We start from the raw sequence: 24,916 nt of genomic DNA, 5'->3' as shown, positions 1-24,916 counted from the left end.
AAGAAAAGCAGAGAAGTGCCCGTGCTTCGCAGTGGATTTATAAATAAAAACTATAAATAAAAAAAGGTCTATGTACAAGCAAACATTTAAATAGCTACCTTTCTACCGTCAGGAGGGGAGAGGCAAAGGAAGGAAGGAAAGAAGGTCGGGAGGGGGCCATGGTCGGAAAAAAGGCTGAGGGACTCTGGGCTCCATGACCTTCGGGGCGGGGGGGTCCTTTCCCACTACATTCCTAGGACTCTGCTTGCAGGGAGGGGGGTCACCCTGGGTGAACGAACTCGCTTCCTAGAGAGGCAGGAAGTGACGGAGGAGGGCGGGGGGGGGTAGAGGCAATGTTGGAGGGGTGGGGTCTCCATGCACATCACCGGACGAGAAGGAGGCCTGCAAAGGAGGAGGGGAAAGGTGCAACATTTCGGGGGAAGGGGAGATTTGGGGTGCAGGGAGGGAGAAGAATTTGCTTTTCCTCCCCTTGAATCTACATACAGGGCAGCGGGGAGGGGGATGAAAGCAAGGAAGGGCTCCCCCTTTCCCTCTGGGAACCAGGAGCGGCAATCTGCAGTCGGCTGCGGGGGGGGGGGTTTCCTTCTCCAAACAAGGTTTGCATTGCAGGATCCTCTTGGAAGCGGAGAGATCAGCCAGCCTCCTTGTGGGGGAGGGGAAAATATTTGCTGCCGCAGACGAACTAGAGAAGGGCTCTCCCCCCACCCAGCCTGATTGGAACAGGGAACCAGTTGTGCCAGTTTCACCCCACGACCGTGGGTCCCCGGGGCTGTGGGTGCCATTCAGTATGCATGGCCCTGGCACCGAAATTTGTGGGTGCCCGGCCCCTTCATGGGGAATTGGGTGGGTGCTCAGGGACCCAGGGAGCTGGCACCTATGCACTGCAAGTCACCAGGTGACATTCCTCCCCCCCCCCTTAGACCCAGCCTCCTAACCCATTTTTATGTATTTCTTTACACTCAGCCTGGAACACCCCCCTCCGGAGCTTCCTGAGTAAGAAAGAGGCTGATGTGAGAAGGAAGCAAAAGGAAACAAGAATTTGCTTCTTGGGAAGGGGAGCCCCCCCCCCAATAAAATATAGCTGTTGTAACTGGTGTGGGCGTGTTCTCCAGCCAGAGGGCCACATTCCCTTCTGAACAGTCGTCCAGGGGCCACATTCCATTGATGGGTGCGGCCAGAGACCAGGGTGGGTGGAGCTATGGGTGCAAATTTGACCTTTGTCCAGTAGCTACATTCATTCCAAGGGTCCTTTCCAGCCATGCAATAGCAGGATCCAGGGCAGTGATTTAAAAGGGGGTGTGGCCTGGGAGATTGTTGAGGCCTCAAGGGCTGGATTTGGCCCCAGCTACTGAGGTTCCCCAGCCCACAGATAGGGTGCTGGGCTTAGACCAGGGAGACCCACACTTTGCTACGCAGCTCCTGGGTGACCTTGAGTTAAAGGTCTGGAGACATGTGCAATTAACGCAAGGATTGTTAGAAAATGTGTATTTTGATGCACGTTTTGCCAATTCCAGAGGTTGTCTAGCTCTACTTAATACTTGTTCCCCAGACAAAGGTCTGTCATCTGTGTAAATGTTTCCCAGCCTAAATAAATCCGCCTTTCTCTATTGTTCCTGCTTTGAAGTACATCGTGACAACAGCTGAGAGAGTCCCAGAAGTGACCCAGTTTATGCCTCCTCCGAATCGCCTACAGGCAGCTCAATGGCCTCAGAGGCACTGTTTGGACTGTCTCTTCTCAGAGGTGGAGTGGAAAAAGAAGCCGGGCAGCTTCCTCAGGTAGGGAAAGAGCAATGGGAAATCAGGGAGGAGGGAAGAGAGGCAGGTGAGACCACCCAGCCTCCCTCTGTGTTGAGTGGGGATGATGGAGATCGAAGAGCAGCTCTGTTTTCTTCTTCTACTTCTTCCAGGCCCTCTTGACCTTTGAGGAGGTGGCTGTGTTTTTCACGGAGGAGGAGTGGGCTCTGCTGGATCCTGGCCAAAGAGCTCTGCACAAGGAAGTCATGGAGGAGAATTATGAGATGGTGGCCTCTCTAGGTAAGGGCACATTTTTATCCCTCCTGGCTGCTAGACATTGGAGGTGGGAACCTTTGTGCCATTTATTAGTGCCATGTAGTGAGAACATAAGAACACCTGCTGCCTCCTCCTCTCCTTCCCCCCAAATCCCATGTGAGTGAGATACTCTCTATTGTTCAGGGCTGCGGGGGAGCTGCCACCCTCCCCTCCCTCCGTCTTGTAGAATCGCAGGGAACTCCAATAATAATCATAATTATTTTATTTATTCATTCATTCATTCCCAGCCCATCTGGCTGGGTTTCCACAGCTACCCTGGGCGGCTCCCAGCAGAATATTAAAAATGGAATCAAACATAAAAAAACTTCCCTAAAGCATCCATAACAGATGGCCCCACCTCTTTCGCTTAAGGAGCGTCTCCATCCCCATCGTTCTACCCGGACACTGAGGTCCCATGCCGAGGGCCTTCTGGTGGTTCCCTCACTGCGAGAAGCCAAGTTACAGGGAACCAGGCAGAGGGCCTTCTCGGTAGTGGCACCCGCCCTGTGGAATGCCCTCCCTTCAGATGTCAAAGAGAGCAACAACTACCAGACTTTTTGAAGACATCTGAAGACAGCCCTGTTTATGGAAGCTTCTAATGTTTGAGCATTACTGTATTTTAATATTTTGTTGGAAGCCGCCCAGAGTGGCTGGGGAAGCACAGCCAGATGGGCGGGGTATAAATAATAAATTATTATTGTTATTATTGTTATTATTATTGTAAAGCCACTGAGAAAGGGTAGGGAGCACAGCAACTGTCACCACCGCCTTTTCGGGTAGATATCTCCTGTGCAGAGACGCCCTCCCTGCAGGGCTGGCTCAAGAGAGTCGTGAAATGCGCGCGCACACACACTTCCCACACCTTGTCTTCTTCGAAATTGCTTGAGGAAAGGGCACGGTTGCTGCTTGAGGAAATACTGTAGATGTGAGGGACACTCCTCAATGGAGGGGGACCTGCTGAGAAAAGGGGAGAAGGAGAAGAGAAATAGAGTGGCCTAGCTGCAGTTGCTACAGCCTGCAGTCATTGCTGTGTGTGTGTGTGTGTGTGAATGTGAGAGATAGAGAGAGATGAAGCTGTACCAGCCCTGATTGGCACGTCTAGTCCCCCCCCTTTTAACCATTTTCATGCCCCCTGTTTTGCATTTGTGTTTATTTTGAGCTTGCAGTTGGAATGAATGAGAGATAGCTACATTGCTATTACAACCGAGGCAGGTGCTGGAATAAATAACACGCCCTTTCAGTCGTATGTCTAAAATGTCGATTGAGCAAAAAATGGGGGAAAAGGCAGTTGTGACGGACGGCAGAGCCGGACCAGAGTCTGGCTGTTCAGTCCCCCAGAAATTCCACCAGAGGGATGGAGCCTCTCTCTGATTGGCCAGCAACACTTTTGGAGGGAAAATAAAAGGAGCCGTTTCTGAGGGAGAGAGTTTGATTTGAGAGAAGATGGAGAGGGATTGTTTGTGGATGGGAGTTAGGGAGGAGGATAGGATTTGTCTGAGGGAGAACTGGTTCTGGTTTGAGTCGTAGACCCACTCTGAGGAGACTGTCCATAGCCAGAGGAAAGACCCTCCCAGCTTGGATAGGGAGACCCAGTCGAAGGTCTGGGGAAGGTCTACAGCAGGCACCCCCAAACTCAGCCCTCCAGATGTTTTGGGACTACAACTCCCATCATCCCTAGCTAACAGGACCAGTGGTCAGGGATGATGGGAATTGTAGTCCCAAAACATCTGGAGGGCCGAGTTTGGGGATGCCTGGTCTAGAGACAGGAGTGTCCTGGGAGGGCTGACTCTGAGGCAGGAGAAGCAGATCCTGGAGGAATTTAGGTTCCCCTGGGTCTCCTTCCAGTCAGGAGGGGGCAGATCTTCTAGGGAGAGAGGACCCCCAAGTCAGTCATAAGGGGGGAGGGGACCCCCTGTGTCTGTCACGCCATTTTTGAATTACCTCAGGAGTGGGGTTGCTTAGAGAGGGAAAGTGCCCCTCGCTCATGAACCAGGGCATTGATCAGTGATGGAAGCTTTGTTGTATTATTTAATTGAACCACCTCTTATAAATAATAATAATAATAATAATAATAATTTATTATTTATACCCCGCCCATCTGGCTGGGTTTCCCCAGCCACTCTGGGCGGCTTCCAAAAAAAAAATTAAAATACTGTAATACATCAAACATTAAAAGCTTTCCTAAACAGGGCTGCCTTCAGATGTCTTCTAAAAGTCTGGTAGTTGTTGTTCTCTTTGACATCTGGTGGGAGGGTGTTCCACAGGGCAGGCGCCACCACCGAGAAGGCCCTCTGCCTGGTTCCCTGTAACTTGGCTTGTCGCAGTTAGGGAACCGCCAGAAGGCCCATGGCGCTGGACCTCAGTGTCCGGGCAGAACGATGGGGGTGGAGACACTCCTTCAGTTAACAGAAACTGAGTCAAGCATTTTGCCACCTATTTTGGAAACCAGAACACCTGCCTGAAGTGTACCAACTTATTTCTTTAGCAACTGAAGTTTAAGAAGAGCTGTGCCTATAGTATTGTGTTTAAGCTTGTGACATCTTTATGTCTCGTTTTAGTAATAAGTTCTACTCGAAAGGACACATTTCCTGACCCACTTGGTTCCACAACCTCTTTTTATTTAGTGAAACATTTCCTGTCTGTTGGATCAACTCTGAGACTCTAATCACTAATTTTTCCCTCACAAAAGTCCCCCACACGATAACCCGTGGTAAATGGTGAAACTCGGTGTAATTGGCATACAGTGAGTTGTGCACGCAATATTTAATTGGGGGCAGTTAGCGGGGTGAGTCCGCCACACTATTAATTGGTGGTAAGTGGTTGGATCCGCTACAGCAGCAAAATAAAAACATTCCAAAAATCTTCACAAAACTGAGAGGCTCTGTGCCTCTACCTGTCTTGGAACAACCCCATCCCAGCAGTGATGTGTGAATTGACCTCGCTTGTTGACTCCAGGTAGAGAAGCTCATGGACAGGGAGCCCCACGACAAGAAAGCTGTGGGAAGGTGCATAGTGGGGAAGCTAAAAAATGTGTTTTATATTTTTATTTATTTTTCATTTTATTTTGACGAAGTAATAATCATAGATAAGTAAGAATAAAAATGTGCACCCCATCACCGAGGCCATTCCGTTGTACTTATCCAACCTCCCAGTATTTCAGCACCTCTTGAGATGGCTTGACCCCTTTCTGTTTTAACAGTAGAAATTCTACACAAACCCTCCATATCTCCTCAAAATTATTTATCCTGCATATTCCTCGTCTTAGCTTAATGGCACATGTTAATTTATCATTAATAGCTATATCCCACACCTCTTTAAACCATTCTTCCATTTTATATTCTGCTTGCCCCTTCCACTTCCCAGCTATCATAATTCGTGCAGCAGTCAATAAATTTGTGAGCAAGTTTAGCCTGCGAACCTTCCACCCCATCGTAAATCGGTAACAGTGCTACTTCTGGTCTGTTGGTCAGCTTTTACCCATTGATTTCTGTTATCTCCTTAAACACCCCTTGCCTAAAAAAATTGTACATATTTACACCCCCACCATATGGGAACATAATTCCTTGCTTCCTGGCATCCGCTCCAACATAACACCAAATATTCGTCGTTTATTTGATTCAGTCTGACTGGTGTTAAATACCATCTTCAAACTAATTTATAATAATTTTCTTTTATTCTTATAGATAACATTTTCAACATCCGTTTCTCCCATATTTCCCAGCTTTGACTATCTATCTGCCCTGTTGTCTCCTTTCCCCACACCTCTTTTAATTGATCTTCCTGATCTTCCATTTCTACTAATGTTTTATAATTTCATTGGTTTTCCCTTTCATAACTGTGTTTTCTTCTTTATCTCCCCTTTTTATAATCTTTCCCCCCCAAATTTTGTATATTTACAGATCTTGTTTTCCCTTAACCACTTCTTTGTCCATTGCTCCAGTTGTATACAGTTAAACCAAGTTATTCTACTTCCTGTTAGAGCTTCTCTTATTTGTTCTTTCTTCTCATTTTCTCCACCCAATCCTTTATTTTAAGTATTTTCTTCTTTTTAGCATCTTTTTCAATTTCCCATTTTCAATTTACTAGCAAGTCTTCTATCATCACCACCAGAGTAAGTGGGGAATTTGCTGGTATCAATTTTCCTTTCTATTTTGCCCATAATAATAATAATAATAATAATAATAATTTATTATTTATACCCCGCCCATCTGGCTGGGCCGCCCCAGCCACTCTGGGCGGCTTCCATAGAAACCAAAAATACACTAAAATATCACACGTTAAAAACTTCCCTGAACAGGGCTGCCTTAAGATGTCTTCTGAATATCAGGTAGTTGTTTATCGCTTTGACATCTGCTGGAAGGGCGTTCCACAGGGCAGGCGCCACTACCGAGAAGGCCCTCTGCCTGGTTCCCTGTAGCTTTGCTTCTCGCAATGAGGGAACTGCCAGAAGGCCCTCGGCGCTGGACCTCAGCGTCCGGGCAATGACATTTCTTAATAAGGGATTTTCAATATTTTGCCAACATTGGCTATTTGATTTGATAAAAAATATATTCACTAACTTCTCCCTGGTTTCCTGTGTACCACTCTCTAACCATTCTGACTCTCCTTGTTCTGTTATGCCATCTATGATATATGTTAAATGATTTGCTATATATATTTGCTATATAACATAACTTTATGTTGGGGAGACCCAGTCCACCTGTTTTCTGGGGTTTATACCATCTTCTTTTATTAACTCTAGGTTTCTTACCCCATTACAAAATTTATTGATCATACTTTGCCAACTCTTTAACTCTGTCTCTGATATCTTAATTGGTAAGATTCTAAATAAAAAAATTATTCTGGACAAAATTTTCATTTTCATTATCACTATTCTTCCAAACCATGAAAGCTTAATTTTCTTATATTCCCCCAGCTTTTCCTTAATTTCCTTCTTTAATTTGTTAAGTTTCTCTTCTTCTGAATTTTCTAAATTTCTTGTTATCTTTATTCCCAAGTACTTTATTACATTTCTTATTTTTATTTTTTTCAATTCATTTTTCATCTTCATCATAGTTCACCATCACCATCTCTGATTTGGACCAATTAATTTGCAACCCTGTTTTTTATCCAAATTTTTTCAAATGTGCCTCTGTTACCTGCATATTTTCCAATGGGTTTTTGATTGTTTGCAAGGTTTCATCTGTAAATAAGCTCTTTTCCTTTATTGCTTATTCCTTTTATATTTCCACTGAGCCTAGGGCTTGCCGATCGGAAGGTCGGTTGTTCGAATCCCCATGACGGGGTGAGCTCCCGTTGCTCTGTCCCTGCTCCTGCCAACCTAGCAGTTCAAAAGCATGTCAAAGTGCAAGTAGATAAATAGGTACCGCTCCGGCGGGAAGGTAAACAGCATTCTCTGGTTTCGCCAGAAGCAGCTTAGTCATGTTGGCCACATGACCCAGAAAAACTGTCTGCGGACAAACGTCGCCTCCCTTGGCCAGTAAAGCAAGATGAGCGCCGCAACCCCAGAGTTGTTTTCAACTGTACTTAACTGTCAGGGGTCCTTTACCTTTTCTATAATTACATTGGCCAGAGTTTCAATGACCAATACAAATAAAATGAGAAAGGAGGCATCCTTGTTTGGTGCCCCAGGATAATGTTATTTGTTTTGTTATACCATCGTTCACTACGACATATGCCTTGTTCCTCAAATATAATTGCTTTATTAATCCCTTAAATCGTTCTCCAAATCCTAAGCTTTCTATAATCATTTTTAACGATTAAATGCTACTATACCAGCTTTCAATTTATTTCTTCTTATATCTATTTTATTCAACACTCTTTTTATTAAACTAGACATCTTTCTTCCTGCTACAAAGCCACTGTCAGGGAACTGCCATCGGAAGGAAGGGAAGTGAAAGGGCTCACACAGGTTGGGAGAGACTCAGCAGCTGAAGAGGGAACCAGTAGGGGGAGAGGAGCTGGGCTGAGGGAAAGGGAGCTGGAGGGATGGCTCAGAGACACTTCCAGCGAAAACAGTGGGGAGGTTTCAGGACCTCCTGTAGGGACACCCACTCCTCGCCGGAAACTGTCACGCAGAGAGTCCAGAAGACGTGTTTCCGTTAAGGAGCTTTTATGTTGGAAGCGATTCCGAAAGCAACCACTGTCGGAATCTGCCAGCGACTGACGGAGCCATGTTTAAGGGGCTCCGTTACAGACAGAGGTTTGCAAACTTGACCAAACTCTGAGGGACTAGGATTTTACACACAAGCAGCTCATCGTCCCATCACAGCATTCCGACAGTCTTCGTGAGCAGCTTGTGCAGGAGAAGGCATCATGAGCAACCCAGCCGGAACCGGAGAAGCAGGAGCTGGAGCGGGTCCAAGCCTGGAAGAAAGGTACCGGGTGTTGGAGGTCCAGCTAGCGCTGCAGACGGCGAGGCTTGAGGAGAGGAGGGCTCAGGATGCAGACAAAAAGGGGAAAGACACCCAGCTCGTCAGAAAGGTACCAGGATTGGTGCAGAAGTTTGGGGGGGAGCCCAAAGACTATCATGGCTTTCGGACAGAGATGCAATATGCCCTCAATCTGCAGTTTGATGAATTCCCTGACGAGGAATCACGAGTGGCTTTCGTGATTGGGCATCTTGAAAAGGGGGCGAGAGACTGGGTTAGACCCCTGATGGCAGCGAATAGTGACGTCCTAAAGGACACGATGAAGTTCTTTCGCGCCATGGATCTGATGTTTTCCAGCGATATTGAACAGGGAGTGGTCCGCAGACAGTTAATGGCTTGCAAACAGGGGAGCCGATCTGTCCGTGAGTACTGGACTGAGTTCACCATGTTGATCCATAAATTGGGGTGGGATCTATCGGCGGAACCCATTCAAATGCTCTTTGAAGAAGGGCTTTCTTCGGCTGTGAAAGACGAACTTTCCCGGGCGCCCAGGGCGGAGTCTATGGACCAGCTGACCAAATCAGCGCTGACCATAGGAGCGCGCCAGGAGGCGAGAGCATTGGAGAGGCGGGAAGGGAAGGGGGAACGTTGGAAGGAGTTCCGCATTCCAGACATTCCAGAGCCAACTTTCCCGCCGGCAGAGCCGATGGAAATCGGAACAGCGCGCGCGCGCGCAGTTTCAAAGCCCAGTGAGGGGGGAAAGAAGGAGGGAAAAGGCGCCCGGAAATGCTATCTCTGCCAACAGCCAGGTCACTTTGCCAGAGTCTGCCCCCAGAGGAAGGAATGGCAAGGGATGGTAGGAGCTGTGGAGGGAAGAGAGGAAGAAATACCGAAGCAAGTAAAAGCCAACGCCTGGCTGCCACCGTCGGGGCACAGCAGCCAGGCCAAAGAGCAGTGAAAGTGCCCACGCCAGAACCTCCTAAACCCGCCCTAGTGATAGAAGTGGCGCTAGAGCTGCCAAACGGACACCCTCTAAAGATAAAGGCGCTGTTGGACTCAGGCAGCTCCTGCAATTTCATGAGCAAAGAGTTTGCAGCTGAACACCAGATACAGACGATCCCTTTAAGCAACCCCCTGCAGGTGACCACGATCGATGGCAGGGAGCTGTTGGGAGGAGAAGTCAGCTTGCAGACCGTCCCAATGATAATGAAGGTGGCAAGGCACACCGAACTGATAGCGTTTAATGTGGCCACCTTGGGAGGAGCTCCCATTATATTGGGGATGAGCTGGCTAGCGTTACATGATCCGCTGGTGGGCTGGCATCAGAGAGTGGTTTCTTTTGGTTCAGCACATTGCTTAGAACACTGCAAAGAGGGAAAGGGTTTGGCAGGGGCCCAAGCCACCCTAGCAGGGACTGAAGTAACGGAGAACGTGAAGGTACCACGACAATACGCAGATCTCCGCGACGTCTTCAGCGAAAGGGAAGCTGACCAATTACCCCCGCATAGACCCTTTGACTGTCAAATCAATTTACTCCCTGGGGCACAGCTCCCTGTAGGCAAGCTGTACGCCATGTCAGACAGAGAGATGCAGGAGCTAAGAGAGTTCATTGACAAGAACCTGAAGAGAGGGTTCATCAGAGAGTCCAGGGCGGTGGGGGGCAGCCCAGTGTTTTTTGTGGATAAAAAAAACACGAACAAGCCGAGGCTTGTGTGTGACTTCAGGGCCTTAAATGCAGTGTCAGAACCAGTGGCTTTCCCTATGCCCAGGATTGACGACATTTTGACAAGGGTCAGGAAGGGAAAGATTTTTACTAAACTGGACCTAAGGGGGGCGTACAACCTGATACGAATAAGGAAGGGGGATGAATGGAAAACCACCATGTTCACCCCTTTGGGGGCATTTGAATATTTAGTTATGCCCTTCGGCCTACAAGGAGGCTCCGCGTGCTTTCAATCGTTTATGAACCACGTCCTGGGGCCTTTGCTTTACAAGAATTGTGTGGCCTTCTTAGACGACGTGTTGGTGTATTCTGAGAATGAGGAGCAGCATGTGAGAGACGTCAGAGAAGTGTTGAGCAGGCTGCAAGCCAACCAGCTGTGGGTGAAACTGGAGAAGTGTCAGTTTCATACCAAGGAGGTGGAATTCCTGGGGTATCGCCTGTCAGACAAGGGATTGGCCATGGATCCCGGCAAGGTCCAGGCGGTGCTGGAATGGAAAACACCCAAAACAAGGAAGGATGTGCAGAGGTTCCTAGGATTTGGGAACTTCTATCGTAAGTTCATCCGAAACTTTGCCCACCTGACGGCGCCCATTACGGACTGTCTCAGCAGTAAGAAGAAGTTCGTTTGGACTGAGGAGGCGGAGCGAGCATTTCAGGAACTAAAAAGGGCCTTCGCCTCGGAACAACAACTCCTGCATGTGGATTTACAAAAACCGATGAGAGTGGAAACTGACGCATCAGACAGAGCTATTGGGGCGGTGCTTCTGCAGCCAGGGAAGGAGGAGTCAGAGTGGAGACCGTGTGCCTTTTTTTCGCGAAAGCTGAACAAATCCGAGAGGAACTACACGGTGTATGACCGAGAACTACTAGCCATTCATGAGGCGTTCCGGAGATGGAGGCACCTGCTAATTGGCGCACAACATAAGGTGCAAGTGTGCACTGACCACAAGAACCTAGAGTATTGGAGGACGGCACGAGTGCTCAACCAACGGCAAGTGAGATGGGCCCAGGAGTTCTCCAAATTTAACTTTGAGATTTGTTACGTGCCAGGCCCAGAGAACATTAGGGCGGACGCTCTCTCACGCAAACCTGAATATTTGGAGGGGGAGGGAGCACCCGAAGAGAGACATGTCATTCCAGAGGACCGCTGGGTGTGTGGGGCGGCATTGGTGGGACAAAGAGAACTGGTAGAGGAAACAGAGAATGATGAATACGCCCAGAATAAGCTCAGAGGTCTTAGGGGTGAGGGAGAGGAACCAGGGGGTTTCGAGGAAAGAAATGGAGCTTTGTATTACAAAGGGGCACTGTATATCCCTGAAGGAGACTTAAGGGGGAGGGTACTCAAGCAGTTGCACGACAGCCCCACGGCGGGGCATTTTGGACAACACAAAACCATGTGGTTGGTCACCAGGGAATTTTGGTGGCCTAAGGTGAGGGAAGATGTACGGGAGTATGTAAGAGGGTGTGAGCAATGCCAGCGAGCCAAAGGGGAGAGGCGGGCACCGGCGGGGCTATTAGAACCCTTACCAACCCCAGAACGACCTTGGGAGGCAGTGTCGATAGATTTTATGACTGATCTGCCGAAGTCCAAGGGGAAAACAGCCATCATGGTGGTGGTAGACCTACTAACAAAGATGTGCCACTTTGTAGCCTGCTCGCATGCAGTCACGGCGGAAGAGACAGCGAAGTTATTTGTAGAACACATTTTTAGGTTGCACGGGGTGCCATTGAGGGTGGTCTCAGACCGAGGAAAACAATTTACTTCCAGGTTCTGGAGGAAGCTCATGAGCTTACTGCAGGTGGAGGTCAACTTTTCGACTGCCCGGCACCCTGAAACCAACGGGCAGGCGGAAAGAGCAAACGGGGTCCTCCAGCAATACCTGAGGTGTTATGTCAATGACAGAGAGAATGACTGGGTAGAAAAGTTGGCGCTGGCGGAATTTGCCTACAACAATGCCGAGAATGTGTCCACAGGGATGAGCCCCTTCTTGGCTAATTATGGGTGTCATCCCAGGGCTTTCCCAGGGGGAGAAGGGGAGAGATGGGGTGTCCCGGCAGCCGAGCATTTTGTAGAAGAAATGGAAGCAATCCATCGTCAGCTCCAACTCAACTTAGAAAGGGCGAAGGAAGAATACAAGAGGCAGGCAGACAAGAACCGAAGGGAAGGTGAAACCATAAGGGTGGGAGATAGGGTGTGGCTGTCAACCCAAGGGTTGCCGTTCAAAGGAGGTTGTAAGAAATTAAGACCCAGGAGATTGGGTCCCTTTGAGGTCATTCAACAGGTCAACCCAGTGGCTTTCAGGCTCCGGTTACCCAACCACATGAAACTGCACCCAGTATTTCACAGGTCGTTACTGTCACCGTATGAGGGGGGACGAGAAGTGATGGCCACTCGGGGACCGGTCATAGAAGAAAGGGAATGCAGCAGCCATGTGGCAGAAATCCTCGACGCCAGATGGAAGGGGGATCAGGTGGAGTATTTGGTAGCGTGGGAAGGAGAACCGGAGTCAGAAAACACTTGGGTAATGGCAGAAGATATCAATGACGAGGTATTGATAGAAACGTTCCATCAAAGGTTCCCAAGGAAACCTCAGCCTGTGGAGAGGTTCCGGAGGGAATACTTTGGGACCACCGATGAGGAGGAGGAGTTGGAAGGATTCTCGGAATCGGAAGGGGAAGGGGAGATGGACTCTGAGGAGGAGGAGTACTTCGAGACCAGGAACCGCAACAGGTGGAGAGAAGTGTTCGGGACATCGGAAGATGAAGGAAGTTCATTCCGGGGTTTTGCCTCCTCACCGCCCGTAGAGGAAGGGGCGAGAGGGGATGAAGGGGGCCCTGGAGGGGAGGTGGATGTCAGGGAACTGCCATCGGAAGGAAGGGAAGTGAAAGGGCTCACACAGGTTGGGAGAGACTCAGCAGCTGAAGAGGGAACCAGTAGGGGGAGAGGAGCTGGGCTGAGGGAAAGGGAGCTGGAGGGATGGCTCAGAGACACTTCCAGCGAAAACAGTGGGGAGGTTTCAGGACCTCCTGTAGGGACACCCACTCCTCGCCGGAAACTGTCACGCAGAGAGTCCAGAAGACGTGTTTCCGTTAAGGAGCTTTTATGTTGGAAGCGATTCCGAAAGCAACCACTGTCGGAATCTGCCAGCGACTGACGGAGCCATGTTTAAGGGGCTCCGTTACAGACAGAGGTTTGCAAACTTGACCAAACTCTGAGGGACTAGGATTTTACACACAAGCAGCTCATCGTCCCATCACAGCCACATTGGTTTTTATTTATATATTTATACATAAAATTATTTATTTCTTAATTTCAGGCTCAAAAAATAGGGGTCGTCTTGTACATGGGGGCATCTTATAGACGAAAAAATATGGTATTTCGCTATCTTATTTACTGTTTGACTATTATTGAAGATCCTTGTATCTAACCTCCATCTTCTGGCTTCCTTGTAATCTTTCTTTATTTTTAATACCCTATTAACCAATGTGTGGTCAGTTACCTTTATTATTCTAATTTCCATATTCAGTATTTTTGATATTAAGTTTTTTGAAACGAAGATATAATTGATCCTTCAGTAGGTCTTATGCACTGGTGATAAGAAAAAAAATCTTCTCTCCTCCCTTCATCACTCTCCAAACATCTTTCGTATCTTTCCTTTTCATAATTTTAGCTAATCCTGTAATGTTATTACATCTTTCCTCTGAGGTAGGATTTGACTTATCCAATTGTTTATCTAATACCATATTGAAATATGCTGCCACAATCATATGGCCCTTTGGAATATCCTCCATTTCCTTAAATACTTTATCAAAAAATTCCACCTGATTTTCATTAGCAACATAAATATTAATTATAATGTATTTCCCCCTGCTATTGTTCCTTGAATTATAATTCATCTTCCCTCAGGATCTTTCTTCATTTTTAATATACTAAACCAGCATCTCTTTGAAATTGTAGTTGCTACCCCTCTTGATTTTGAAGTACCAGGTGCCTTTTCATAATTATTTATACCTCTCAGTCTGTGTTCATTAACCCCCTCTTTCTTCTGATGCATTTCCTGTAAAAATATTATATCTGCTTTATCTTTATTCAGTAATGTTTCTATCCTCCTCCTTTTCCTAATCAACCTCCACCCTTTAATGTTTGAGGTTGAAATCCTTATTTCATTATACATGTGGTACCTCAGTTTTCAAATGTCTCCGTTGACTAACATTTTGGTTTTCGAATGCCGTAAACCCGGAAGTTAATGCTTTGGTTTTTGAACACGCCTCAAAAGTCAAACATGCCATGTGGCTTCTGCTGAGTGCAAGATTCTGAGGCCTAGCTGTTGGCTGCTGAGTTTTTGGTTTTTGAACACTTCAGAACTCAAACGGTCTTCCATAACGGATTACGTTCGAAAACGGAGGTACCACTGTAGTACTGTTTATTATTTCACTACTCCAGGTTACATTCCTGCTTGAAAAGTTTCTTAAGGACTAACCTGTATTCTTTGCTTCATAATACTTGTTCTTCAGAGAAATCCATCTTTTAAAATATTTTCTCTGGGGGATCTCAGTTTCTGCTGCTTACTCCATAGCCAGCAGGGCCCGCCCCCCAAATGTGTATTTTAAATGCTAGTTTTAATGTATGTATTTGTTTTGTTTTTGGACTAAAATATTGTAAGTTGTGTTGAGTTCCCATGCCCCCAAAAGTAACAAATACATTGAATAAATAGGCTGCAGCAGGACCTGGTGGCTTCAGTTTTCCTGGTCCACAGTGCACATCACCAGATTGCAGCCCATAGAAGTTTAGGCCATAATATGTTTATTAGCCTTTAATATGTTTCTTAGCCGTCAGATATTTTGTTCTCTTTGCTTCAGATGATTATTTTTGAATATTTTTGCATATGACATAAATAGCAGGTCTCTTTTACTTATTCCACACAGGAGAGATTCTGATACCCAAGTCCGAGCTCTTCTCGCTCGAGACAGAAGAATACAGAGATGTTGTCCAGGACAAATGGAGAGGTAGGTGCTTCCACTTTGCTGTGACACTGTAGGTTTGATTGCTTCGTTTCAGTGAGTATGAGCCTTGCTGGATCAAAATGAGGGGCCATCTTGTCCAGCGTCATCTTCTCACAAGGACCAACCAGGGAGAATCCCACCAGCAGGGCCTGAGTACCAAAGCTCTCCCCATTCACGATTCCCAGCCGCTTGGATTCAGATAAATAATATTTCCAGAGGTGGGGGGAGAAGATTAGCTGAGAACTAAATGACAGCTACTGAAATGGTGGGTGGTTCTGACAGTGGAGACACAGTGCAAGATTGGGGAATGTGTACAGTTGGTTGGAATGTATCAGGAAGATGATATAGTTCACGGAGGAAGGAGAAAATGGACTGCAGATATGTAGCATTTGCAGAAGAGGCGAAAGAGGGAGAAAGTGCGTCCCTACAGATGTTACTGCACTGAAATTCCTATCACCACTGGCCATTGGACATGCCTGCTTGGGCTGATGGTACTTTGAGTTCAACCACATCTGGCTCCTACATCTGCATGGAAGGTTCCTCTTTTTTGCTCAGAGTTACTTGGGAGCTGAAGGTCGTATTGGATACTAACAGTTCCTGAAACTATTGTTAGGAATTCTTCCCTTTCCTGAAAATCAGGTCAGTGGTGTAAAGAGAAAGTGGTGGTCTTACTGTATGTTAAGTTCTCTTGTTCTCTTCCTTGAAATTCTAACAAGGTTTTATTTTCCCCTACTCTCAAGCAGATGATGGAGAAGGGAGTCAGAATTCTGAAGGACCATCTGTGAAGTGCTTCAGTGTGAGTGAGCATCTTATCACAAATCTACAAACTCACACAGGGAAGAAACCCTTTACATGTATGGAGTGTGGAAAGAGCTTCAGTCGGAATGGAATTCTTACTGTACATCAACGAATTCACACAGGGGAAAAACCATATAAATGTATGGAATGTGGAAAGAGCTTCAGTTGTAGTGGAAAACTTCCTATACACCAACGAATTCATACAGGGGAAAAACCATTTAAATGTATGGAGTGTGGAAAGAGTTTCAGTGACAGTGGAGCATGTACAAAGCATCAACGAACTCACACAGGGGAGAAACCATATAAATGTTTGGAGTGTGGAAAGAACTTCAGTGAAACTGGAGCACTTACAAGACATCAACGAATTCACACAGGCGACAAACCATTTAAATGTATGGTTTGTGGAAAGTGTTTCATTTGTAGTGGAAGCCTTAGTGTACACCAACGATCACACACGGGGGAGAAACCATATAAATGTTTGGAGTGTGGGAAGAGCTTCAGTGAAAGCGGAAAACTTACAAGACATCAACAAATTCACACAGGAGAGAAACCATTTAAATGTATGGTTTGTGGAAAGTGTTTCAGTGATACTGGAGCACTTACAAAACATCAAGAAATGCACACGGGGGAGAAACCATTTAAATGTACGGCATGTGGAAAGAGCTTCAGTGAAAGTTCCCAGCTGACTATCCATCTCCGAACTCACACAGGGGAGAAACCATACAAATGTATAGTGTGTGAAAAGAGCTTCAGTCAGTGTTCCCACCTTACTATACATCAACGAATTCATACAGGGGAAAAACCATTTAAATGTATGGAGTGTGGCAAGAGCTTCAGTGCAAGTGGAAAACTTACAAGACATCAACGAATTCATACAGCAGAGAAACCATTTAGATGCATGGTATGTGGAAAGAGCTTTAGTCAAAGTGGAAGCCTTACTGTACATCAACGAACTCATACAGGGGAAAAACCATTTAAATGTATGGAGTGTGGAAAGAGCTTCAGTGAAGGTTCAAAACTGACCGTGCATTTAAGAATTCACACGGGTGAGAAACCATATAAGTGCTTAGAGTGTGGAAAGTGCTTCAATGTGACTGAACACCTTTATATACATCTACGAACTCACACAGGTGAGAAACCATTTAAATGTATGGAGTGTGGAAAGAGCTTCAGGGATAGGGGAAAGCTTACTGTACATCAACGAATTCACACAGGGGAGAAACCATTCAGGTGTATGGTGTGTGGCAAGAGCTTCAATCGGAATGGAATTCTTACTGTACATCAACGAACTCATGCAGGAGAGAAACCATATAAATGTATTGAGTGTGGAAAAAGCTTCACTGAAGGTCCACAACTTACCATACATCTCCGAACTCACACAGGGGAGAAACCATTTATATGTATGGAGTGTGGAAAGAGCTTCAGTCGGAAAGGAATTCTTACTGTACATCAGCGAACTCATACAGGGGAGAAACCGTATAAATGTGTGGAGTGTGGAAAGAGCTTCAGTTGTCGTGGAAAACTTACAAGACATCAACGAATTCATACAGGGGTCAAACCATATAACTGTATTGAGTGTGGAAAGCGCTTCAGTGAAGCTTCAAAATTGACCATACATCTGCGAACTCACACAGGGGAGAAACCCTTTAAATGTATAGTGTGTGGGCAGAGCTTCAGTCACAATGGAATACTTACTGTACACCTACGAACTCACACCGGGGAGAAACCATATAAGTGTATGGTTTGTGGAAAGTGCTTCAGTGAGAGTGGAAGCCTTACAGTACATCAACGAACTCATACAGGGGATAAACCATATAAATGTTTGGAGTGTGGAAAGAGCTTCATTTGTAGTGGGAAACTCAGTGTACACCAACAAAGTCACACCGGGGATAAACCATTTAAATGTGTGGATTGTGGGAAGTGCTTCAGTGAGAGTGGAGCTCTTACAAGACATCAGCGAACTCACACAGGGGAGAAGCCATTTAAATGTTTGGAGTGTGGAAAGCGCTTCAGTGAGAATGGAACTCTTAGAAAACATCAACGGTCTCACAGAGAAGCAGTTGTTTAAATGGAAGGAGTTATTAATAAACACCTACCGACTCTCACAGGGGAGATCCCATTTAGAATTATGGAGTGTGCCAAGTTTTTCCCACAGTTCACTTTGTCCCTCATGTCAGCAAGCTGATACAGTGGTACCTTGGGTTACAGACGCTTCAGGTTACAGACTCCTCTAACCCAGAAATAGTACCTTGGGTTAAGAACTTTGCTTCAGGATGAGAACAGAAATCGCGGGGCGGCAGCAGGAAGCCCCATTAGCTAAAGTGGTACCTCGGGTTAAGAACAGTTTCAGGTTAAGAACGGACCTCCAGAACAAGTTACGTTTTTAACCCGAGATACCGCCGTATAGGGCAGGGGTCGGCAACCCGCGGCTCCGGAGCCTCATGTGGCTCTTTTACACCTTTGCCGCGGCTCCGGGGCGGATACTAGCGAGGTTGTGCGCCCCGACACTCCCCACTGTGGCGGGCGCTGTACTGGCTGTGAGGTCGCATGGGGGCGGTGTGTGCGTTAGTCATGCACCGTCCCGACGTCACCTTCCCGCCCACCCACCCGCTACATTGTAAGGGGCATGTACACTTGTCACTGCATTGAAAGGGGGCATGTACGCTGGTCACTGTTTTGAAGGGGAGTGAGGAACACACATACAAAAACAGGTAACTTGTTAATTTAACGTTTATTACTATGAGGAGGGGTAATTCTGAGGGGTCAAACAAAGAAATAATAAAAAAAGTGACAAAAAAGTTATTTTTATAATGACGAGTTTTGCGGCTCCCAGTTTTTTTTTCTTCAGAAACGGGTCCAAGTGGCTCTTTTTGTCTTAAAGGTTGCAGACCCCTGGTATAGGGGAAAATCAATTGTAAATACATGGAGTGTATTTGATGTTCTGGTGTTTGTATGGAAAGTTGTACATATATGTATTAAGGCAATGAAGGTAACGTCTCATAATAGTAAGTATAATGAAAGATACCATGTACTGTTAGAGATGTGCAGAATGTGACCCTTGAGTGCTCATTGTGAGTGAACATGTGCTGAGACAATGTTGATATTTGGTCTTTGGCAGAGAGAATTGGGAATGGAGAGTTGTGAAAAGTGGAGCATGACAGTGGTGTTTAACAAGCGGGATTGGTTATAAAATCCTAGAACTGTAGAGTTTAAAGGGACTCCAAGGGTCTTCTAGTCCAATTCCCTGTCATAAGAACAGCAACATAAAACCCATTTTTATAATTGCAATGAAGGAACAATGAAAACGCAGAACGGCTGAAACCATTATGTCCTATGTTGTTTATATTTTATAAATTCATTGTTTTACAATACCTTCTTATTCATGGCTACATTAACAACTAAGTGGATGAAATCCCTGGTGGCAGACGGGATAAAGAGGTTCTATGGGGAGCAACCAATATGCGGAGGGAAGGTGACACAGGGAAATGCAGGCATTGTCAGTGGTTTCAGGAGAGTCATTTCCCTGCAGAGAGAGGAATCTCTGTGGACCAGACACAGGTTAGAGCTCAACATTGAGCCTATTGTTGTTCAGTCGTTTAGTCGTGTCCGACTCTTTGTGACCCCATGGACCAGCGCATGTCAGGCACTCCTGTCTTCCACTGCCTCCCGTTGAGCCTCCCAAGTGGCTATAGCAACGGGGAAGTGGACCTTCATAACTGCCTCTATTGCATCTGCGAAAACAGCAGCAGGAGACTCTTTCAGGTGGTTTGCAATTTAACAGAACTACCTGTGCCATCGGGGCCATAAGGACCTCAAGATCTCCTGCAATGATTTTGCAATTTTTTTGGCAGATAAAAGTCACTCAGATTCAGAAAGAGGTAGACTTCACCATGGGAGCAGGGCCTGGGCGGGAGGGTGCTAGAGTCCTATCTAGTCAAGTTGCGTGGGATCAATTCCAATCTGTTACCTCCAAGGATGTGGACAGGCTGCTTGGACGAGTGAAACCAACCACCTGTCTCCTTGATCTCTGCCCATTCTGGCTCATAAAAGTGAGCTGGGAATAGCTGGGCGATGGGCTCTGCGAGGTGGTGAATGCTACCCCCTGTCAGGGAGTTTCCAGACCCACTGAAAGAGGTGGTTATTAAACCGCTTCTTAAAAAAATATCTTTGGACCCGGCCGATATGGCCAACTATTGCCCAGTCTCAAATCTTCCATTCTTGGGCAAGGTGATTGAGCGGGTGGTTGCTGAACAACTCCAGGCATGCCTGGAGGATGCGGACCATTTGAATCCTTTCCAATTCAGGCCTCATCATGGGACTGAAACTGGCTTGGCCGCACTGGTTGATGATCTCTGGTGGGCTAGGGACAAAGGTGAAAGCAGTTTCCTCATTCTGGATCTCTCAGCGGCCTTTGATGCCATCGACCGTAACATCCTTCTGGACTGTCTAGAGGAGCTGGGGGCACTGTTATACAGTGGTTCCGCTCTTTCCTTCTGGGCTGTGTCCAGAAAGAGTCTGACCCTTGTTCATTTAGTTCAATTTCTGAGTCTTTGCTCTTCCCTTGCGATCTGGGGGGCCACGTTCCTGACACTGGATGATACCCAGCTCTTCCTCTCCTTTAAATCAGAACCAGTGAAGGTGGTGAAGGTCCTGTGTGTCTGGAGGTGGTTGCAGGATGGATGGTGGCTAACATATTGAGGCTGAATCCTGACAAGACGGAAGTATTGTTTTTGTGGGACGGTGGGTGGGCAGGTGTGGAGGACTTCCTGTGTCAGGAACCTGGCTCCCCAGGACCCAGTAAACAAGGCAGCATCGGAGAGTGAGCGTGCAGATGAGGCAGAAGGCTCCACTTTCCTAGCTGACACCCCACAGCTTCAACCCCCCTTCCCTTCTGGACCTGGCACTCCAATATCAGTGGGAAGGGAAGGGCTGAAAGACAGCCCAGACGAGGGCAGTCTGCCAAGGGGTCAGATATCTCAGGAAGCATTATCTAGTGACAGTGAAGCAGAGCCAATTAACTATATCGGCCTGAGGAAGAATGGAAACACATTGCAAGAGGTGAGGTTACAGTCAGAGGACCTTCTCGGTGGTGGCACCCGACCTGCAGAACGCCTTCTCATCAGATGTCAAGGAAATAAACAACTAGCTGACTTTTAGAAGACATCTGAAGGCAGCCCTGTTTAGGAAAGTTTTTGGTGTTTGATGTTTTATTGTGTTTTTAATATTCTGTTGGGAGCTGCCCAGAGTGGCTTGGGAAACCCAGCCAGATGGGAGGGGTATAAATAACTGCCATAATGTCACAGAATGATGACTCCAATCACTCTAATGTTATTTTAGAGGTTTCCTTCCATCGTTGGGCAATAACTGTAGTCTAGCTGCTGCGAACAGAAAGGAAATTAATATTTTAGATTAAAGCGTACAATATGGGGTCTAATATGGTTATAATAAGGCAAATGCTAAATTCGGACGGATAGATTGTTTATTGGAGGTCTGATAAAAAACTTTTCCCCAGAAGTGTGGATGACAGTACACTCCCACTAAATGTGAAAATGGGAATCCGAGACCTTCTGCATGCAAAGCAACTGCTCTACCACTGAGCTACACCCCCCCATAACAAAGCCTAACTTTCTCCATCAGCTCCCTCTTTTTACAAAAGGTACACATTGTAATGACACTGGACGAGCCCTTAGTGTTGTCTTAAGTTACTGGTATAAACCCCTTCCCAGGAGGAGGCTTCTTAGAAATGGGGGGGGGGGTCGTCTTTCGCTGCCTCTGCGGGGAATTGAACCCATGAATTTCTCACTAAATAAATGGGAATATAGAGCTTCAGTGAAGCTTCAAATCTGACAGTACATCAACGAACTCACGCAGGGGAGAAACCATTTAAATGTGTGGACTGTGGCAGAGCTTCAGTCACAATGGAATACTTTCTATTCATCAACGAACTCACATGGGTGAGAAACCATTTAAATGTCTGGAGTGTGGGAAGTGCTTTAGTAAGAGTGTAAGTCTTAGAAAACATCAACTCTCTCACAGAGAAGTAACTGTTTAAATGGAAAAAGTGTGGAAATGTTTGAATTAAAATGGAGTTCTTAATATACATTGGAGTCTCCCAGGGGAGAACCCATTTAGGCATATGGAGTGTGCTATGTTTTCAACACAGATTTCACTTTGTCTCTCGTATCAATAAACTGATATAGGGGAAAATCAATTGTAAATGCATGGAGTGTATTTGATGTTCTGGGGTTGTATGTACATATATGCATTAAAGCAATGAAGGTAATGTCTCATAATAGTAAGTATAATGAAAGATACCATGTACTGTTAGGGATGTGCAGAATGTGACCCATGAGTGAAGAAGAAGAAGAGTTTGGATTTGATATCCCGCCTTTCACTCCCCTTCAGGAGTCTCAAAGCGGCTAACATTCTCCTTTCCCTTCCTCCCCCACAACAAGCACTCTGTGAGGTGAGTGGGGCTGAGAGACTTCAAAGAAGTGTGACTGGCCCAAGGTCACCCAGCAGCTGCATGTGGAGGAGCGGAGACCCGAACCCGGTTCCCCAGATAACGAGACTACCACTCTTAACCACTACACCACACTCCACCACACTGAATATGTGCTGAGACTCCATTGATATTTGGTCTTTGGCAGAGAGAGTTGGGAATGGAGAGTTGCGAGAAGTAGAACACAACAGTGATGTTTAGGAAGCAGCATTGGCTCTGGAATCCTAGAACTGTAAAGTTTAAAGGGTCATGGTAGTCCAATTCCCTGTTATAAGAACTGCATAAAGCCCATTTTTCTAATTGCAATAAAGGAACAATGAAAACATAGAAAGACTGAAAAGAAATCTTTAAAGTGTCCTAAAGGTAAAGGTAACAGGACCCCTGACTGTTAGGTCCAGTCGTGGACGACTCTGGGGTTGCGGCACTCATCTCGCTTTATTGACTGAAGGAGCCAGCATACAGCTTCCGGGTCATGTGGTCAGCATGACTAAGCCGCTTCTGGCGAACCAGAGCAGCGCACAGAAACGCCGTTTACCTTCCTGCTGGAGTTGTACCTATTTATCTACTTGCACTTTGACGTGCTTTCGAGCTGCTAGGTTGGCAGGAGCAGGGACCGAGCAACGGGAGCGCACCCTATCACGGGGATTCATTATTTTTTTTAAAATAATATTTATTAAAGTTTCAAAAGAAGAAAAATCACATTAATAAAATAAAAAAATGAAAAATTAACAATAAAAAGGAAAAATACAAAGTAAAAAAAGAGAAAACAGTTAAAAACAATTCCATCTTTTCATCACTTCTTTTACATTTACTTGTTTCCCGGACCTCCTCATACCTCCCTCTTTTGTATTCCAATTCAATTTGTTAATCCAACAATTCCTTTCCCTCCTTTTTAATCCTAATCTTTAATCTTGATATATTATAACATTAAATTTTTACATATTAAAAACCAATTTTTCCATATTCTTTTGTACCTATACAGCTAGAAACCACTTAACTTCAATCCAACATCATTCTAACATTCATAAATTTTGCAATATTTCTGTAAATAGTCTTTAAATTTCTTCCAATCTTCTTCCACTGACTCTTCTCCCTGGTCACGGATTCTGCCAGTCATTTCCGCCAATTCCATATAGTCCATCAATTTCATCTGCCATTCCTCCAGTGTGGGTAAGTCTTGTGTCTTCCAATGCTTTGCAATAAGTATTCTTGCTGCTGTTGTAGCATACATAAAGAAAGTTCTATCCTTTTTTAACACCGATTGGCCGACTATGCCCAGGAGAAAGGCCTCTGGTTTCTTCAAGAAGGTATATTTAAATACCTTTTTTAGTTCATCATAAATCATCTCCCAGAAAGCCTTAATCTTCGGGCACGTCCACCAAAGGTGAAAAAATGTACCTTCAGTTTCTTTACATTTCCAACATTTATTATCAGGCACATGATAGATTTTTGCAAGCTTGACTGGGGTTATGTACCTATCACGGGGATTCAAACCGCCAACCTTCTGATTGGCAAGCCCTAGGCTCTGTGGTTTAACCCATTAAAGCATCCTATGTTGTTTATATTTCATTAATTCATTCTTTTACAATACATTCTCAACTGAAATCAATGGAAAGTGTAACAAGCCACGTTAGACTGTCTACAATATCATCAGTTACATGAAATGTTTAAAACGGACAGGAAAACCTTTTTTGGGAACAAAGTTCACTATTTGAATAAAAGCTGCTACAAGATAAAGAAAAACTTTAGACCTTGTGATAATGGTTGAAGACCCTATAAACACTTGATACGGAAGGGGGGGCATGCCTTTCTTCACCCTTCCGCCGGTCACCAGAGGGTCCGAGGCGATGACCTCAAGGGCACCCAGTCCCACGTGGATCCCTCAGCCCCCACACCGTTGCAAAACCACCACACTCTACCCCAAGCCCCTAAATAAAGTGCCCTTTTCCCTTTCCTACACCGATCCGCTATTACGGGCGAAATAAGCCCAAAATCTTATTCCTTCCCTCCCGCTCTATCTTTACTATGGGTCGACCGTACGAAGCTGTATTCCCTATTCTTTCAATGGGTGCGTTCTACCCAATCAGAACCATGCATTCGCCTTGCAGAGCTAGCTCAGCGAGCTCCTGCACGCCTCATTTAACCTCTTGACAAGCTGCTGACGGCTCCCTGCTGGGAGAACAATGGAACTGAAACTTGTGAACTCATAAAAGTGTCAAATCTTGCTACAATGTATCCATTTTGTTTCCAACCTCAATTATCAATATAAAATGGACTAAAATCTTTAAAAATTCGTATAAAATCAACCACAACTCCGATTTTCTTGCTTTTGGTGCCAATCGGCTCAGTCTCTCCAGGACTCCATGACACCTTCCCTGCCCTCCATGATCCCTCAAGCGAGGTGTCACGTACTCAGAAAGACCCTAATCCTGTCAAATCGCTCTGCCAAGCTTTTCCTCCGGGCAATGC

General features: G+C 46.0%; 2 protein-coding genes across 7 annotated transcripts in view; both read left to right on the top strand.

Moving 5' to 3' along the window:
* The window catches only part of LOC308469402 (uncharacterized protein), a 38,244-nt gene extending 18,987 nt beyond the window's left edge, over positions 1–19,257 (top strand). The window contains exons 2-5 of one of the 6 annotated variants that reach the window (XM_080991795.1): positions 1,625–1,776; positions 1,908–2,034; positions 15,046–15,150; positions 15,888–19,257. In XM_080991795.1, coding sequence (XP_080847921.1) covers positions 1,702–1,776; positions 1,908–2,034; positions 15,046–15,150; positions 15,888–18,013 — 2,433 coding nt within the window. In that variant the 5' untranslated portion in view covers positions 1,625–1,701 and the 3' untranslated portion in view covers positions 18,014–19,257. Of the gene's footprint in view, positions 1–1,004; positions 1,777–1,907; positions 2,035–4,345; positions 5,055–15,045; positions 15,151–15,887 lie in introns of those variants that run through there. The other 5 variants (XM_080991794.1, XM_080991797.1, XM_080991796.1 and 2 more) reach the window with 5 other exon arrangements.
* Positions 323–24,916, top strand: part of LOC308469676 (uncharacterized protein) — a 33,660-nt gene continuing 9,066 nt past the window's right edge. The window contains exon 1 of the mRNA XM_080992474.1: positions 323–402. The gene's annotated coding sequence lies outside the window, so the exon portion shown is untranslated. The remainder of the gene's footprint in view (positions 403–24,916) is intronic.

This window comes from Podarcis pityusensis (assembly GCF_964106645.2).
Source record: "Podarcis pityusensis genome assembly, chromosome: 2".
NCBI classification, from domain to species: Eukaryota; Metazoa; Chordata; class Lepidosauria; order Squamata; family Lacertidae; genus Podarcis; species Podarcis pityusensis.
Note: the sequence above shows the minus strand (reverse complement) of the source record. Positions and strands in the feature narration are given on the sequence as shown.